Source organism: Pelodiscus sinensis, chromosome 5 (genome assembly GCF_052426305.1).
Source record: "Pelodiscus sinensis isolate ZL-2025 chromosome 5, ASM5242630v1, whole genome shotgun sequence".
NCBI lineage: Eukaryota > Metazoa > Chordata > Testudines > Trionychidae > Pelodiscus > Pelodiscus sinensis.
In genome coordinates this window covers 132,925,037-132,941,286 of record NC_143056.1, presented here as the reverse complement: position 1 = coordinate 132,941,286, position 16,250 = coordinate 132,925,037, and the positions used below count along the sequence as shown (strand labels likewise).

General features: G+C 42.6%; 3 protein-coding genes across 3 annotated transcripts; all 3 read left to right on the top strand.

Annotated features, from left to right (window-relative positions):
- On the top strand, positions 1 to 939 carry LOC102461751 (olfactory receptor 5AP2-like). Its single transcript, XM_006133162.3, has one exon. It carries the CDS (start codon positions 1 to 3, stop codon positions 937 to 939), a length of 939 nt encoding a protein of 312 aa, XP_006133224.3.
- A 6,340-nt stretch (positions 940 to 7,279) lies between these two features.
- LOC142829347 (olfactory receptor 5AR1-like) lies at positions 7,280 to 8,218 on the top strand. Its single transcript, XM_075928837.2, has one exon. It carries the CDS (start codon positions 7,280 to 7,282, stop codon positions 8,216 to 8,218), a length of 939 nt encoding a protein of 312 aa, XP_075784952.2.
- Positions 8,219 to 14,298: 6,080 nt separating this feature from the next.
- Positions 14,299 to 15,237, top strand: LOC102445176 (olfactory receptor 5AR1-like). Its single transcript, XM_025188317.3, has one exon. The coding sequence runs from the start codon at positions 14,299 to 14,301 to the stop codon at positions 15,235 to 15,237; it is 939 nt and encodes a 312-aa protein (XP_025044102.2).
- Positions 15,238 to 16,250: the final 1,013 nt, after the last annotated feature.

The window sequence follows — 16,250 nt, the reverse complement described above, 5'->3', positions numbered from 1 at the left end:
ATGGAAGAAGGAAATCGCTCATGGGTGTCTGAGTTCATTCTCTCTGGATTGACGGATCGTCTAGAATTGCAGGTCCCTCTCTTTATTTTGTTCCTACTGATTTATATTATCACCCTGATGGGAAATGGGGGGATGATCTTGTTAATCACAATTGACCCCCGACTCCACACGCCCATGTACTTTTTCCTCCAGAATTTGTCTTTTTGTGATATCAGTTATTCCTCAGTAAGTGTCCCTAAGATGCTGCAAAATTTCTTATCTGAGAAGAAAAGCATTTCGTACACTGGTTGCTATTTACAAATGTACTTCGGTATCATTTTTCAAGATGTTGAGTGTCTCTTGCTGGCTGTGATGGCGTATGACCGTTATGTGGCCATTTCTAACCCACTCCACTATACCCTCACTATATCGAGACAGCGTTGTAACCAGCTGATGGCTGGAGTCTATGGGGTGGCATTGGCTGATTCAGCGATACTCATCTACTTTTCACTCAGGCTGTCATTCTGCAGCTCCAACGTTATGAAAAATTTCTTCTGTGACACACCCCCACTGCTGGCGCTCTCCTGCTCTGACACCCACATAATTGAGATTGTGCTGTTAGTCTCTGTATGCTACACTACAGTGTTCAGCATCGTGACCATCCTCCTCTCCTATGTCTGTGTCATCTTCACCATCCTACAGATCCGCTCTGCCGAAGGACGGCGCAAAGCCTTCTCCACCTGCACTTGTCACTTGACAGCGGTGGCCATGTTCCATGGCAGCCAGCTCTTCATGTATTTACGTCCTACCTCCAGCTATTCCATGGAAACAGACAAAATAGCCTCAGTGTTCTACACGGTGGTGATCCCCATGTTGAACCCCATTATCTACAGCCTGAGGAACAAGGAGGTGAAGGGCGCTCTGCAGAAAGCAATACATAAACCTTTCTCTTGTGCTTAAATCTCTTTAGCTCTGTACAGATTCAACAGTGGTGAGCAAAACAGTTGTATTCCATTCCCAGGCAATTGCAATGTCATTTTGCAGTGTCCCATGATAGCATTGTTCATGAACATGTTGTTACTATGATAAATTTGTATTCCAATTAGGTCTACAGGCCCCAGCAGAGATCAAAATTTTCTAGGGTTGGTCTATGCTGCTGCTGCCAGTCAATCTAAGGTGCACTAGTTTGAAGACAACATAACTTAATCTGATCTACAGCAGTGTCCACATGATGCTACGCTGACAGAAGAGTTATGGAACTGAATTATGGAGCCAATGAATTCCCAGATCCTTTGTATAGGTTGGTGTTACTGCACTAAGAAATGTGATGCTCACAACTCTTAGACTTTGCGATTTTTAGCTTCTATAGTGAACTCTAAAGAGTTGATAAGATGTTCCAGTATTTGCTGATACTAAAAGTAACGGTAAATAGATTCTTCCTCCCATGCTCCCATTGAATTCTGATCACTGTAAATGATTCTTTTAATTGACTATTTGTGGTTGCAACTTTATTTATGCTATCTATATTGAATGATGGAAAATTAAAATATGGGAATTGACTGAATTAAAAAAAATACCTGCCAGTCTGCTCAATATGTAGTTGCCTCGTCTCTTTCCAACTATAGGAGGAAACATTTTCAAAAGAATCCATTATTACAGGGAGCCTATGGAGAAGTAAGAAAATATGGCTCTTATATTCTTTCTGCCTCCCTTTGCCCATCTCTCAGTGGGAGTAACTCCACTTCTTTGTAGAACCTTCCTTTGCCCTCATCAATGACGTGCTTCCAAGTACCTCAAAATGATTATTGTATTTATTGACATCACTTCCATGTTAAGTAGCACTGTTGTATCTCCCTTCCTCAAATACACAGCTGAGGTACAGAGAAAGTAAATGTCTTGCTTCAAGGTCACACAAGAGGTCTGCTATTGAGCCAGGAACTGAGCCCCAAATTACAGAGAGCTAGATCAAGGGCATGTCTACACTCTCTTTGCCCTGCTTTGAACACTTTCAATGCTGGAGTGAGGCAGCCTACCGCTTGACAGCCCTCATTTTTTCCCTTTGTTGCCCAGCCTCCAATGAGGGCTCTGTGCCCACTTCTGCAGCTGCTGAAACAATCCTTTTTTTTTCTCAGTGAGCTGAGCTACACCGGTCCTCCAAAAACCTGTGGTGGGAAAGGTCCAGGTTGGCTATTAAGAAAGACTATTTCACTACGGCTACGTCTACACTGGCCCCTTTTCCGGAAGGGGCATGTAAATTTCATGAGTCGTAGTAGGGAAATGCGCGGGGGATTTAAATATCCCCCACGGCATTTAAATAAAAATGTCCGCCGCTTTTTTCCGGCTTTTAAAAAAGCCGGAAAAGAGCGTCTACACTGGCCCCGATCCTCCGGAAAAAGTGCCCTTTTCCGGAGGATCTTATTCTGGAAAAGGGCACTTTTTCCGGAGGATCGGGGCCAGTGTAGACGCTCTTTTCCGGCTTTTTTAAAAGCCGGAAAAAAGCGGCGGACATTTTTATTTAAATGCCGCGGGGGATATTTAAATCCCCCACGCATTTCCCTACTACGACTCATGAAATTTACATGCCCCTTCCGGAAAAGGGGCCAGTGTAGACGTAGCCTAGGAGGATAGTGAAGCACTGGAATGGGTTCCCTAGGGAAGTAGTGGAGTCTCCATCCCTACAGGTGTTTAAGTCTCAGCTTGACAAAGCCCTGGCTGGGTTGATTTAGTTGGAATTGGTCCTGCCTATAGCAGGGGGCTGGACTTGATGATCTTCTGAGGTCTCTTTCAGCCCTATGGTTCTATGATTCTATGAACATTTCATTTTTTTCCACCCTCAGTTTTTTAGTCACTATGCATCACAGTTTGGCCAGTCCTCTCTCTATTCCCTTCTATATTGGAAGGCTCCTTCCCCGCACTGTCCCTACAGACCTTTGCTCACATTCTCTACCATATATAATGGCATTATGAACATTATTCCTTGAATTGAAGCAGGGACATATTTTTTTTTCCTGGGCACAGACATGGAGTGACAGATGTGTGCGTTTGTGACTACAGAAACTCATGGTTATTTCTACTCATGCTTAGGGAAACAAGACTTCGTGTGCATTACATGCAAACCTCTCCCCAATGGATTACACTAAAGCTGATTTTCTTCCTAATACAATGAAACCTTCAAGATTTCAGAGATTTGCATCACATAGGACAAGGAGACACCAATGTGTCCTATAGCAGTGAGTAACATCAGCCTAATACATGGGGGAGGTTTTCTGCTACCCGAGTGAAGAAGGAGAGAGACATCAATGGACCTACAATGGTGGCAGATATTGACCACAATGTGCTTGTGCATTTGTAGCGATGGATCAGTGCAGGGGCCCTTTCCTGTGGTAACCTGGCCCTTTCAGATTAATCTAATACTGTGAGAACCACACCTCTGATGATACTGGGATAATTTCTAGGTCGGTGCCAGTGACATCCCAGGGCGCAACTCAGATTAATCAGCAATTGTGTCACACAGGCCTGCAGCTTTGTATGCCTTATAATACCTTGCTGAAGTGGCTTCCAGGTGGGCCACTCTTAAACTACCTTCCAGCATGCTAGATAGAGCCAGATCATCTCTCTCCAGACTGCCACCCACACTCTGGTTACACCCAGGCTCTCACAAGCCTTGGTTTTCTTCAAAGTTACCCCAACACACTCCACAGTCTTCAATTTCCCTCCTGACATGTACGTCTTCTGCTGCTAACTCCTCTCCTAGACAATACAGATTAGATTGTCCATTATTTCCTTAACAGTACAAATATGCATAGAACTGAATTTCTCAGGTAATTTGCATGCAGAGATCAGATAAAACAATCAAACAAATGTATTAACCAGCAAGTAATGGATTTTAAGTGAGTACAAATTGTGAGGCATGGAAGACAGGCAAAACTTCATGAAAAATGAAGCTAAAATGCAATATATACCTAATTTAACAACTGATGTGAAATTCAAATAAATGTTTTTCACACCACATGATTTTAGCCATCTTATTTAACACTGTTCTTAGGTCAGGACTCGTCCTCAGTCTAACGGATCATTCCTGTATATCTTCTATTAAAGGGTACGTCTCCCTTCGAAAGAGCGTCTAGACTACAATCACTTCTTTCAGGCAATCTGGATGCTTTCTTTCAAAAAAGCCCCATTTGCATTCAAGAACAACATTTTGAAAGAGCATATTCGAAAAAAGACATTCTTCCTCATAAAGTGAGGTTTACCCCAGTCAAAAAAATGGCTGCGTTCTTTCTATTTAATTTCAATAGAAAGCGGCAGCAGTCTAGATGTAGGGGAAGCTTTTTTGAAAAAAGGCCACTTTTTTCAAAAAACTCTGTAGTCTCGACACACCCAAGTGACTCAAGCAGAAGAGCCAAAAGTGAGAATGTCTGCCCCTTCCTTTTTAGTCCTCTCGCACCCCCTTTAACAAATATTTCCTCTTCATAACAAGGAGACAAAATGTCTATGTGGAAGGATGTTCCCTGCTGGTTTTCCTCACCTTTTTCACCTTCCGTTGTTTCTCTTCCCGCTTGATGATTATTTGCTCCTTACATTCAAAATTTATCATAGCAGACATTGTTTTGTTTAAGACACATCTCTTCGCCAACCTCAATTGGGAACTTGTGTTAATAATACCATAGCGGAATTTTACAGCATCACATAGATTGTTGCAAAATATAGTTTCTCAGGATGATGCTGATCAGCAAATTATCATTTTTTCAAATAACACATTACAAGGTATGGAATTATCTTTTGCATGGGAATAATCAGATGTCCAAGAAAATATCAAACTTTCCTCCTCCCCACACTGTGGCTGTAGGACTCAGTGATATCTGTGGGCAGATCAGCAATAGGAGAGTCCATCCTGTACAGTGTGTTGGGGGAGGATGGCATTGAGTTTGAGAGCTATGAAAGAGAATGGCGGGGTGGGGTATCTGTTGGACCCCATGAGATTTGCAACACTTTGGTTTCCACCTTCACTTTGTTTATGAGCTCTGCTCAGTACCAGGTTCAACTAAAAACTTCAGGATGAAATATACCCTGAACTTCATACACTGTAACTCTGGCAGAAATTTCAGGGGGTAGCCGAGAGAGTCTGTTACAGAAAAAACCAGCAAGCAAATGGTCTGGTAGCACTTTATAGACTAAGAAAACATGTAGATGGTATCATGAGCTTTCGTGGGCACGGCCCTCTTCTTCAGATGACCGGAGTTATGACTAGGGGATAAGAAAACTCGAAATAAATGGGAGGGGGAGAAAGTTGTCACCATGCCATATCTTGATTAAGTCCATTAGTAATTGAATTGAATTTGCATGCCTTCATGCATCCAGCTCCCATCCCAGACACATTTTTCAGTCGATTGTATACAGCCAAGCCCATTGATACAACCGGATTTGCTCCATCCCCACAGACAGAGACAATCACCTAAAGGATCTTTACAGAGTGTTCATAAAACTGAGATACCCACCTGGAGAAGTGAAAAAACAAATTGACAGAGCCAAAAAAGTACCCAGACATGAACTACTTCAAGACAGACCCAAAAGAGAAAATAACAGAACTCCTCCTGTTATTACCTACAGTCCACAACTCCGACCCCACCAACGAATTATACACAATCTACAACCCATCCTAGAAAATGATCCCTCACTCTCAGAGGTGTTAGGAGAAAAACCTATTCTTGCTTACAGACAACCCCCTAACCTGAAACACATTTTTTTGGATAACCATGCCACACAACCACATCATAAACCTCCAGGAACCCGGCCCTGCAACCAGAAAAGATGCCAAGTCTGCCCACATAGCTACACTGAGGAATTCATCACTGGAGCAAACAACAGAAGCCACAAAATCAAAGGGTCATTTGACTGCTCATCTAGTAATTTGATCTACGCCATCAAATGCCAATAGTGCCCCTCTACTATATATATTGGTCAAACTGAACGTTCTCTATGGGAAAGAATCAATGGACACAAATTGGATATACGTAAAGAAAATACTCAGAAGCCAGTGGCAGAACGTTTTTGTTTACCTATCCATAATCTCACAGATCTGAAGGTGGCAGTCTTGTCACAGGCCATCTCCTCAAACCAAATACAAAGGGAAAGCTTGGAATTACAATATATATGCAAATTCAATTCAATTACTCATGGACTTAATCAAGATATGGTGTGGTGGACCTTTTATCACTGAAGGTGCTAACAACTTTCTGAATGCTATCATTCCTGCATTCATGCCCTTTGTTGATGAGGTCTGCTTAGTACCCGGTTAAACTAAAAACTTCAGGATGAAGTATAACCTGAACTTCATACACTGTAACTCTGGTAGAAATTGCATCATTTGGAAACACAGGAGGAAAGAGTGAGACAATTACTCCTATGGGCACGTATTACCCTGGGGAGGGCTTTGGTTCACTGAATGGATTAATTAGGTGTTATTCCACTCTGAGCTCAGCTATTCCCTGTTGTTTCAGGGAGCATGTCCCATAGATCACAGATCTGGGTATAAAAGTTTCCAAAAGCTCTAAACAGGCAGTTTCTGTCAATGGGGAAACACCCCCACGTCTCTCTCTGCTGTCAGCCGGTACAGGCTATTCTCCTGCATCATAGTCACACACAGATGAACTTGATGGTGTTTGGCAGGTACAGGTTTCAAAATCTCCAGAACTTAAAAATAATTCATCTCAGCTGCTTTCCCAGGAGGGAACAGAACAAGCTCTTTGCTTGGAAAAAATAGGTTACTGCACAATCACTGAATTTAGTGTCTTTCAGAAAGTGTCTGGGTTTTCATTCAGACCAAAGTACATTAGAGAGTCAGATGCCTGGACACTTAATTATTACAGCACACAAGCTTTTCCTCAAAGCGATATTTTGAGCCACAGGGCTGCTCTTGCGAAAGAGAAATAGAAAGATTTATAATCATTTGCTCTCACCCAATCTTGAGCTAAGCAATAATCTTGTCACACTTGGGATGGTAGTTGACGCTAGACTCACAAGAGTCTTTGCTGCTTAAATTAATGACCAGGGGGATGATTAACCTGCATGTCCTTGTATGCGTACAGTGAAATTGATCAAAGAAATGGAATCACCAGTTGTCAAGCTATGGCTCCGTGAACAAAGTCCTTCCCTGAGATTGTACTTGCGTCCAATAAGAAACCAATCTTCATTTTTCTTCGCTTTCTTCATTACAGCAAAGGGTAAGATTTCGTGAGTCACCATCCCCTGTACCGCAGTGGCAACATTTCTGTAGCTGCCTGATCTCTGCTCAGAGGAGATGGAAGAAGGAAATCGCTCATGGGTATCTGAATTCATTCTCTCTGGATTGACGGATCGTCTGGAATTGCAGGTCCCTCTCTTTATTTTGTTCCTACTGATTTATATTATCACCGTATTGGGAAATGGGGGGATGATCTTGTTAATCACAATTGATCCCCGACTCCACACGCCCATGTACTTTTTCCTCCAGAATTTGTCTTTTTGTGATATCTGTTGTTCCTCAGTAAGTGCCCCTAAGATGCTGCAAAATTTCTTATCTGAAAAGAAAAGCATTTCGTACGCTGGTTGCTATTTACAAATGTACTTTGGTATCATTTTTCAAGATGTTGAGTGTCTCTTGCTGGCTGTGATGGCGTATGACCGTTATGTGGCCATTTCTAACCCACTGCACTATACGCTCACCATGTCCAGGAAGTGTTGTAACCTGCTGATGGCTGGAGTCTATGGGGTGGCATTGGCTGATGCAACGATAATCATCTGCTTTTCACTCCGGCTGTCATTCTGCAGCTCCAACGTTATGAAAAATTTCTTCTGTGACACACCCCCACTGCTGGCGCTCTCCTGCTCTGACACCCACATCAATGAGATTGTACTGTTTGCCTCTGTATGCTACACTACAGTGTTCAGCATTGTAACCATCCTCCTCTCCTATGTCTGTATCATCTCCACCATCCTACAAATCCGCTCCGCCGAGGGCCGGCGCAAAGCCTTCTCCACCTGCACTTGTCACTTGACAGCGGTGGCCATGTTCCATGGCAGCCAACTCTTCATGTATTTACGTCCTACCTCCAGCTATTCCATGGAAACAGACAAAATAGCCTCAGTGTTCTACACAGTGGTGATCCCCATGTTGAACCCCATCATCTACAGCCTGAGGAACAAGGAGGTGAAGGGCGCCCTGCAGAAAGCAATACAGAAACCTTTCTCTCATGCTTAAATCTCTTTAACTCTGTACAGATTCAACAGTGGTGAGCAAAACAGTTGTATTCCATTCCCAGCCAATTGCAATGTCATTTTGCAGTGTCCCATGATAGCATTGTTCATGAACATGTTGTTACTATGATAAATTTGTATTTCAATTAGGTCTACATGCCCCAGCAGAGATCAAATTTTCTAGGGTTGGTCTATGCTGCTGCTGCCAGTCAATCTAAGGTGCACTAGTTTGAAGTCAACTTAACTTAATCTGATCTACAGAAGTGTCCACATGATGCTACGCTGACAGAAGACTTATTGAACTGAATTATGGAGCCAATGAATTCCCAGATCCTTTGTATAGGTTGGTGTTACTGCGCTAAGAAACGTGATGCTCCCAACTCCTAGACTTTGAGATTTTTAGCTTCTATAGTGAACACTAAAGAGTTGATAAGATGTTCCAGTATTTGCTGATACTAAAAGTAACGGTAAATAGATTCTTCCTCCCATGCTCCCATTGAATTCTGCTCACTGTAAATGATTCTTTTAATTGACTATTTGTGGTTGCAACTTTATTTCTTCTATCTATATTGAATGATGGAAAATTAAAATATGGGAATTGACTGAATTAAAAAAAAAAACCTGCCAGTCTGCTCAATATGTAGTTGCCTCGTCTCTTTCCAACTATAGGAGGAAACATTTTCAAAAGAATCCATTATTACAGGGAGCGTATGAAGAAGTAAGAAAATGTGGCTCTTATATTCTTTCTGCCTCCCTTTGCCCATCCCTCAGTGGGAGTAACTCCACTTCTTTGTAGGACCTTCCGTGGCCCTCATCAATGACGTGCTTCCAAGTACCTCAAAATGATTATTGTGTTTATTGACATCACTTCCATGTTAAGTAGCACTGTTGTATCTCCCTTTCTCAAATACGCAGCTGAGGCACAGAGAAAGTAAATGTCTTGCTTCAAGGTCACACAAGAGGTCTGCTATTGAGCCAGGAACTGAGCCCCAAATTACAGAGAGCTAGATCAAGGGCATGTCTATGCTCCCTTTGCCCTGCTTTGAACACTTTCAATGCCGGAGTGAGGCAGCCTCCCCCTTGACAGCCCTCATTTTTTCCCTTTGTTGCCCAGCCTCCAATGAGGGCTCTGTGCCCACTTCTGCAGCTGCTGAAACAATCCTTTTATTTCTCTCAGTGAACTGAGCTACACAGGTCCTCCAATAACCTGTGGTGGGAAAGGTCCAGGTTGGCTATTAAGAAAAACTATTTCACTTGGAGGGCGGTGAAGCACTGGAATGGGATCCCTAGGGAAGTAGTGGAGTCTCCATCTCTAGAGGTTTTTAAGTCTCGGCTTGACAAAGCCCTGGCCGGGTTGATTTAGTTGGGAATGGTCCTGCCTAGAGTAGGGGGCTGGACTCGATGACCTTCTGAGGTCTCTTTCAGCCCTATGGTTCTATGATTCTATGAACATTTCATTTTTTTCCACCCTCAATTTTTTAGTCACTATGCACCGCAGTTTGCCCAGTGCTCTCTCTATTCCCTTCTGTTTTGGAAGGCTCCTTTCCCCCATTGTCCCTACAGACCTTTGCTCACATTCTCTACCATATGTCAGGGCATTATGAACATTATTCCTTGAATTGAAGCAGGGACATATTTTTTTTCCTGGGCACAGACGTGGAGAGACAGATGTGTGCGTTTGTGACTACAAAAACTCATGGTTATTTCTACTCATGCTCAGGGAAGCATGACTTTGTGTGCATTACATACAAACCTCTCCCCAGTGGATTACACTAAAGCTGATTTTCTTCCTAATACAATGAAACCTTCAAGGTTTCAGAGATTTGCATCACATAGGACAAGGAGACACCAATATGTCCTATAGCAGTGAGTAACATCAGCCTAATACATGGGGGAGGTTTTCTGCCACCAGAGTGAAGAAGGAGAGAGACATCAGTGGACCTACAATGGTGGCAAGTATTAACCACAATGTGCTTGTGCATTTGTAGCCATGGATCAGTGCAGGGGCCCTTTCCTGTGGTAACCTGGCCCTTTCAGATTAATCTAATACTGTGAGAACCACACCTCTGATGATACTGGGATAATTTCTAGGTCGGTGCCAGTGACATCCCAGGGCGCAACTCAGATTAATCGGCAGTTGTGTCACACAGGCCTGCAGCTTTGTATGCCTTATAATACCTTGCTGAAGTGGCTTCCAGGTGGGCCACTCTTAAACCACCTTCCAGCATGCTAGATAGACCCGGATCATCTCTTTCCAGACTGCCACCCACACTCTGGTTACACCCAGGCTCTCACAAGCCTTGATTTTCTTCAAGGTTACCCCAACACACTCCAGAGTCTTCAATTTCCCTCCTGACATGTACGTCTTCTGCTGCCAACTCCTCTCCTATACAATTCAGATTAGATTGTCCATTATTTCCTTAACAATAAAAATATGCATATAACTGAATTTCTCAGGCAATTTGCGCACAGAGACCAGATAAAACAATCAAACAAATGTATTAACCAGAAAGTAATGGATTTTAAGTGAGTACAAATTGTGAGGCATGGAAGACAGGCAAAATTTCATGAAAAATGAAGCTAAAATGCAATATATACCTAATTTAACAATTGATGTGAAATTCAAATAAATGTTTTTCACACCACATGATTTTAGCCATCTTATTTAACACCGTTCTTAGGTCAGGACTCATCCTCAGTCTAACGGATGATTCCTTTATATCTTCTATTAAAGGGTACGTCTCCCTTTGAAAGAGCGTCTAGACTACAATCGCTTCTTACAGGCTGTCTGGATGCTCTCTTTCATAAAAGCCCCATTAGCATTCAAGAACAACTATTTTTGAAAGAGCATATTCGAAAAAAAGACATTCTTCCTCATAAAATGAGGTTTACCCAGGTCAAAAAAACTGCTGCATTCTTTCTATTTAATTTCAATAGAAAGCGGCGGCAATCTAGATGTAGGGGAAGCTTTTTTCCAAAAACTTTGTAGTCTAGACACACCCAAGTGACTCAAGCAGAAGAGACAAAAGTGGGAATGTCTGCCCCTTCCTTTTTCGTCCTCTCGCACCCCCTTTAACAAATATTTCCTCTTCATAACAAGGAGACAAAATGCCTATGGGGAAGGATGTTCTCTGCTGGTTTTCCTCACCTTTTTCACCTTCCGTTGTTTCTCTTCCTGCTTGATGATTATTTGCTCCTTAAATTCAAAATTAATCACTGCAGACATTGTTTTCTTTAAGACCCATCTCTTCGCCAACCTCAATTGGGAACTTGTGTTAATAACGCCATAGCGGAATTTTACAGCATCACATAGATTGTTGCCAAATATAGTTTCTCAGGATGATGCTGATCAGCAAATTACAATTTTTTCAAATAATACATTACAAGGTATGGAATTATCTTTTGCATGGGAATAATCAGATGTCCAAGAAAATATCAAACTTTCCTCCTCCCCACACTGTGGCTGTAGGACTCAGTGATATCTGTGGGCAGATCAGCAATAGGAGAGTCCATCCTGACCACTGTGAGTTGGGGGAGGGTGGCATTGAGTTTGAGAGCCATGAAAGAGAATGGCGGGGTGGGGTATCTGTTGGACCCCATGAGATTTGCAACACTTTGGTTTCTACCTTCACTTTGTTTATGAGGTCTGCTCAGTACCAGGTTCAACTAAAAACTTCAGGATGAAATATACGCGGAACTTCATACACTGTAACTCTGGTAGAAATTTCAGGGGGTAGCCGAGAGAGTCTGTTACAGAAAAAACCAGCAAGCAAATGGTCTGGTAGCACTTTATAGACTAAGAAAACATGTAGATGGTATCATGAGCTTTCGTGGGCACGGCCCTCTTCTTCAGATGACCGGAGTTATGACTAGGGGATAAGAAAATTCAAAATAAAGGAGGGGGAAAGTTGTCACCATGCCATATCTTGATTAAGTCCATTGGTAATTGAATTGAATTTGCATACCTTTATGCATCCAGCTGCCATCCCAGACACATTTTTCAGTCAATTGTATACAGCCAAGCCCTAAGATACAACCGGATTTGCTCCAACCCCACAGACAGAGACAATCACCTAAAGGATCTTTACAGAGTATTCATAAAATTGAAATACCCACCTGGGGAAGTAAAAAACAAATCGACAGAGCCAAAAAAGTACCCAGACATGAACTACTTCAAGACAGACCCAAAAGAGAAAATAACAGAACACCTCATGTTGTTACCTACAGTCCACAACTCAGACCCCACCAACGCATTATACACAATCTTAACCCATCCTAGAAAATGATCCCTCACTCTCAGAGGCCTTAGGAGAAAAACCTATTCTTGCTTACAGACAACCCCCTAACCTGAAACTTATTCTTTCTGATAACCATGCCACACAACCACATCATAAACCTCCAGGAACCCGGCCCTGCAACCAGAAAAAATGCCAACTCTGCCCACGTAGCTACACTGAGGAATTCATCACTGGAGCAAACAACACAAGCCACAAAATCAAAGGGTCATTTGAGTGCTCATCTAGTAATTTGATCTACACCATCAAATGCCAATAGTGCCCCTCTGCTATATATATTGGTCAAACTGAACATTCTCTATGGGAAAGAATCAATGGACACAAATCGGATATACGTAAAGAAAATACTCAGAAGCCTTTGGCAGAATGTTTTTGTTTACCTAACCATAATCTCACAGATCTGAAGGTGGCAGTCTTGTCACAGGCCATCTCCTCAAACAAAATACACAGGGAAAGCTTGGAATTACAATACACATGCAAATTCAATTCAATTACTCATGGACTTAATCAAGATATGGTGTGGTGGACCTTTTATCACTGAAGGTGCTAACAACTTTCTGAATGCTATCATTCCTGTCTTAGCAATCTATCTACTGACTTTGATCTTTATCCGCTCAGGTTTAGCTCCCTTTCTCCTGATACTTTATGTACAGAGGTAGGGGGGTAGGCGACAAAGCATCTTTCTCTTCCCTCTCCCATTCCCCTTTTCCTATTTATTTCGAGTTTTCTTATCCCCTAGTCATAACTCTGGTCCTCTGAAGAAGAGGGCCATGCCCATGTAAGCTCATGGTACCATTTACATGTTTTCTTAGTCTATAAAGTGCTACCAGACCACTTGCTTGCTGTTTTTTTCTGGTAGAAATGGCATCGTTTAGTAACATAGGAGGAAAGAGTGAGACAATTACTCCCCAGGGGACGAGTTACACTGGGGAGGGCTTTGGTTCACTGACTGGATTAATTAGGTGTTATTCCACTCTGAGCTCAGTTATTCCCAGTTGTTTCAGAGAGCATGTCCCATAGGTCACAGATCTCAGTATAAATCTTCCCAAAAGCTCCAAACTGGTGATTAATAGAGAAACACTGCCATGTATCTCTCTGCTGTCAGCAAGTATGAGCTATTCTTCTGCGTCACAGTCCCACACAGGTGGGCTTGATGGTGTTTGTCAGGTTTCAAGATGTCCAACATAAAAAAAATCATCAGATCCGCAACTTCCAAAGGTAACAAACAAGCTCTTTGTTTTGAAAACAATAGACTACTGCATAATCACTGAATTTAGTTTCTTTCATAATGTGTCCGTGGATGTTCATACAGACCAATGTAAATCACACAGCCAGGTAACTGGAAGCTTAATTATTACAACACACAAGCTTTTCCTCTAACCGACATATTGAGCCACAGGGCTCCTCTTGCCCAAAGAGAGTGGAATAATTGACACTTATTTACTCTCACCCCTTTTTGAGCTAAGCAATAACCTGGTGACGCTGGGATGGTGGTTCTCAATAGACTCACAGGTCAGTCGTTGCTGCTTAAGTTAGTGATGGAAGTGGGGAAGGGAGAGGATTGACCTGCATGTCCTTGTATGTGTATAGTGAAATTGATAAATAAAAAGAAAGATCAGCTGTGAACATCTGGCTCTGTGCACTATGCCGTTCCTTGATGCCGTACTGCTACCTATAAAGAAACTGACCTCCATTTTCCTTCACTTACTTTATTACAGAGAAGGGACAGGTTCCCCGAACCATCCACATGCCCACATCCCTGTAGCTGCCAGATGCCAGCTCAGAGGAGATGGAAGAGAGAAATCACTCGGGGGTGACTGAGTTCATTCTCTCAGGCCTGACCGATCGTCAAGAGCTACAGGTCCCCCTGTTTTGGTTGTTCCTTCTGAATTATGTTCTCACCCTGGTGGGGAATGGGGGAATAATCTTGTTAATCACAACTGACCCCCGACTCCACACCCCCATGTATTTTTTCCTCCAGAATTTGTCTTTCTGTGATCTCTGCTTTTCCTCAGTAATTGCACCTCAGATGCTGCAAAATTTCTTATCTGAAAGGAAAAGCATTTCCTACACTAGCTGCTATCTACAAACATACTTTGGTATCATTTTTCAAGATGTTGAGTGTCTCTTGCTGGCTGTGATGGCATATGACCGGTATGTGGCCATTTCTAACCCTCTTCGCTATACGCTCACCATGTCCAGGCAGCATTGTAACCAGCTGATAGCTGGAGTCTATGGGTTGTCATTGGCTGATTCAGTGATAAATATCTGGTTTTTACTCCAGCTGTCATTCTGCAGCTCCAACGTTATCGAACATTTCTTCTGTGAAACCCCCCCATTGGTGGCGCTCTCCTGCTCTGACACCCGCATCAATGAGATTGTGCTGTTAGTCTCTGTGTGCTATATTGTAGTAAGCAGCTTTGTGATCATCCTCCTCTCCTACGTCTGTATCATCTCCACCATCCTGCAGATCCGCTCCGCTGAGGGCCGGCGCAAAGCCTTCTCCACCTGCACTTGTCATTTAACTGTTGTTGTCATGTTCTATGGCAGCCAATTCTTCATGTATTTACGTCCCGCCTCCAGCTATTCCATGGAGACAGACAAAATAGTCTCGTTGTTCTACACACTGGTGATCCCTTTGTTGAACCCCCTCGTCTACAGCCTGAGGAACAGGGAGATGAAGGTCGCCCTGTGGAAAGCAATTTATAAACCTGTCACTCTTTCATAAACCTCTTAAACTCAGTACAGATTCAGCGGTGGAGAGAAAAATAGCTGAAATACATTCCTAGATATTTGCAATGTCACTTTGCAGTGTCCAATGATCATTTTATTATTATTATACATTTGTTTGTATTCCAACATTATCTGCCAGCCCCAGCTGAGACCAAGACTTCATTAAGTTACAGCCCCAGCAAAATTCAAGGAGACACCTTTTTCACATAAATGAGCATAAAATATATATGTAACATGCTTTTCAAAAATGCAGTCGTTGGTACTGGGGGAAAAAAGGCCATCTAATCTTTCCCCCTCTTCTTTTTACTGAGGCTAGATTCATTATACAGCTGAAAGTTTGAAGTGTGTGATTTCTTATGACGAAACCAAAGGGTGTTTCACACAGTCACCCGTTTCTCTGCAGTCTATGTGCTTTATTGGGTCATTGGCGAGAGATCCTGGTTTTCTTCATGCATGAGGGTTAGAAAAGTGGCCCTTTTTTAAGTTAAAGGAACAAGAAGAGAAATATTTACAAGGGTAATGTTTCTAAGAAAGGGCATCAAGTGTGTTCCTCATTTGTGCTATCCCACACTGAATTGAATAAGGAGTAATATGGAAAGGGATACGTTTCTCTACCATATAGATTAAACAGAAAGAAAAATCGCTAAATACTTATAAAATATCAGCAGATTCGCTATGAGGTCTTCCTTTCTTTTTGGTCTTCCTCTCTAAACTGTTGTGTGGTATTTTAGACGCTGAATAACGGGGGTGGAAGGAATGGATGGGTGAAGAGACTGTGAGGTTGTGTCTAGACTACATGCCTCTGTCATCAGAGGCATGTAGATTAGACACAGGCAAAGGCAAATGAAGCCACGATTTAAATGATCGCGGCTTCATTTACATTTACATGGCTGCCGCGCTGAGCCGACAAACAGCTGATCCGCTGTTTGTCCGCTCAGCGCGCTAGTCTGGACGCTCCCCTGCCAACATCAAAGCCCTTTGTCGGCAGCCCCGTTATTCCTCATGGGA

Bases quoted from the DNA above. Each gene is read 5' to 3' on its own strand.
- LOC102461751 (XM_006133162.3), top strand. From the start codon at position 1: ATGGAAGAAGGAAATCGCTCATGGGTGTCTGAGTTCATTCTCTCTGGA.
- LOC142829347 (XM_075928837.2), top strand. From the start codon at position 7,280: ATGGAAGAAGGAAATCGCTCATGGGTATCTGAATTCATTCTCTCTGGA.
- LOC102445176 (XM_025188317.3), top strand. From the start codon at position 14,299: ATGGAAGAGAGAAATCACTCGGGGGTGACTGAGTTCATTCTCTCAGGC.